General features: G+C 37.0%; 1 protein-coding gene across 1 annotated transcript; it reads left to right on the forward strand.

The window, feature by feature from the left end:
• Positions 1–2,680, forward strand: Fib (rRNA 2'-O-methyltransferase fibrillarin). The gene is made up of 5 exons (XM_076420596.1): positions 1–138; positions 578–948; positions 1,306–1,479; positions 1,822–2,067; positions 2,190–2,680. The coding sequence occupies exons 1-5, from the start codon at positions 126–128 to the stop codon at positions 2,358–2,360; spliced, it is 975 nt and encodes a 324-aa protein (XP_076276711.1). The 5' UTR covers positions 1–125; the 3' UTR covers positions 2,361–2,680.
• The last annotated feature ends 143 nt before the right edge of the window (positions 2,681–2,823 follow it).

The raw sequence follows: 2,823 nt of genomic DNA on the forward strand, positions 1-2,823 counted from the left end.
AACCGGAAGTGGATGTTTGAAACCTCGATAATTTCCGTGAACGTTTGGCGTCCGACACACACGTGCATGGAGCGTTAAAGTAATAATTGAATTAAGAATAAACATTTCGTTATTTTTAATAAGAAATGGGAAAGCCAGGTAATTATTATTTGCAATCCTACTAAATGTTTTATTCGTTCTAATAGTTGAGAAAAAAATTATACAATGTTGGTCACGCGTTGCGATAACCTAGTATGTAAATAATTATTTCGGCCTTTTCTTAATAAGATATATGTATACTATATGTATCGCATCTATATATTTATTTTTCTGTAATCAATCATTTTCTATCGTATGTACGTAAATATTCAGTCAGATGAACATTGATATTCACTTTTTTTAGCTATATAAACTTATCTTAACCTATCATACCGTGTACTTGTTTCGAGAAAGATGAAAAGTATAGTTGTATATACCGTACATAGAAGTCTGTAGAAATTATATATTACTTAAAATTGTTACAAAAAATAATGTAGTGGATGGATATATTGAATTAGACGGAAAATTATTTATTTACTATTTACTTATTTAATCATAGGATTTTCTCCGGGTGGAGGCGGAGGTGGATTTCGAGGTAGCAGAGGCGGAGGAGGAGGAGGAGGACGAGGAGGTGGCGGAGGGGGATTTAGAGGAAGAGGCGGAGGTGGAGGGGGAGGAGGAGGAGGGTTTAGAGGAAGGGGTGGAGGTGGTGGAGGCAGAGGAGGTGGCGGTACACCACGTGGACGTGGGGGTCGTGGAGGAGGCAGAGGAGGACGTGGAGGAGGAGGTTTCAAAGGCGGCAAAACTGTAGTCATAGAGCCACATCGTCACGAAGGAGTTTTCATAGCTAGGGGCAAAGAGGATGCATTAGTCACATTAAATCTAGTACCAGGTTCAGAAGTATATGGTGAAAAGAGGATTAGTGTTGAGGTATAATACAATAGCAATTCATATATAATTCAATTTACCAACTATATTTATAAGTATGTTAATTGAACAAATGTGTGTGTTTGGAAGAAAGGCATATGTTATACATTTTCTGAAATGGACTTCTCCATGCAATGAGTGTCAATGTGATGTACAAATTACTTTGACATAGCTTTTAGTACCCAACAGTAGTACAAAAGGTTCTACATTGTAGAATATTATTCTAACTTTCATTGCTACATGGAGCTACAAATTGTTTCTTTACGTCTTGTTTTACAAAATGTAACATACAACCTTTTACTGGACATCCATTCAATCATGTAACCAATTATAATAACATTTTGTATGTTAACATTGTAGGGAGACAATGCAGAAAAAATTGAGTACAGAGTGTGGAATCCATTCAGGTCTAAGCTGGCTGCTGCCATACTCGGTGGTGTAGATCAAATTCACATGCCACCAGGAAGCAAAGTATTATACCTAGGCGCTGCATCTGGGACTACAGTATCGCATGTAGCAGATATTGTTGGTCCAGTAAGTGTGCACACAGTTCGCTCCAGTAAAATAAATATACTCCATTAGTAGACTGCAGATTTTATGCAGTTATGGTAAAAACTAGTAAATGAAGAAACCGAAAATAGAACAGAAAAAACCTGCAGCCTACTCGTTATGCATACATTAGAGCCAGTTTAGCGAATTATTACCAAATTGGTGTCGAAGTTATGCTATAACAATTACATACTCGTTTTTCATTGTGCGAGATTCTTCTTATCTTGCTCTAAAAAGGCGCGTGTACAAATGTTGTAAATTTTATCCCAATTCACTCGCATTCCACAGTGCATACAAACATTTTGAATGTATATTTTCTGTTTTCAGGAAGGGCTGGTGTATGCAGTCGAATTTTCGCACAGATCGGGTAGAGATCTCCTAAATGTTGCTAAGAAACGGACGAATATCATTCCAATAATCGAAGATGCTAGGCACCCGCATAAGTATAGAATGCTCGTTGGAATGGTTGACACGATATTCGCCGATGTTGCACAACCCGACCAAGCCAGAATAGTCGCTTTAAATGCGCAGTACTTCCTCAAAAACGGAGGTCACTTTGTTATTTCTATTAAGGCAAGTCGATTAATAAATAATCTTAAAATAGACGTTTAATAGAATCTTACATTCGGGGTCTCGTACACCTCTAGTGATCAATCGTATGCAATTTCGTGTTAATATTTTATTTATTTCTGCAGGCGAGTTGTATAGATTCTACGGCCCAACCTGAAGCAGTATTCGCCGCAGAAGTGAAGAAGTTGGTCTCCGATAAATTGAAACCGCAGGAGCAAATCACATTAGAACCGTACGAAAGAGATCACGCTGTGGTGGTCGGTGTATTCAGGCCGCCTCCGAAAAAAGCCACTTAAAACACCTTCTATATGTATATATATATATCATCTAATTTTTAAGATCATTTTGATTGACCATCATCCCCCTAGAATGTATGCAATATCTTCTGATTGATTGACTGCAAACAACGTGTTTTTCAAAGATTTCGTGGAACCTACGGGAGCGTAGATTGAAATAATTTTGTAATATATAATGTAAAGTGTTAGATGACTATTGCGCAGGAATTTGGAGCTGTTCTCGACAAATGCAATTTAATTCATGTTTGTACCTGTGTACTCGGTACATCGGAATGAATGTACATGTACGATTGTTTAATACAAAGTTTATATTTTAAATATCCCAAAAGACCATTTTCACTTATACTTTCATAACGAAATAAAAAGAAACGAAAATTACTTGGTAATCCCGGTTCAATTGTACTTTTAAGCTATGTATTATTTCCGAAAGCTATGAAACAAGTGACAATGAACGCAATGTTCA

The sequence above is a fragment of the Lasioglossum baleicum genome, chromosome 3 (genome assembly GCF_051020765.1).
Source record: "Lasioglossum baleicum chromosome 3, iyLasBale1, whole genome shotgun sequence".
NCBI lineage: Eukaryota > Metazoa > Arthropoda > Insecta > Hymenoptera > Halictidae > Lasioglossum > Lasioglossum baleicum.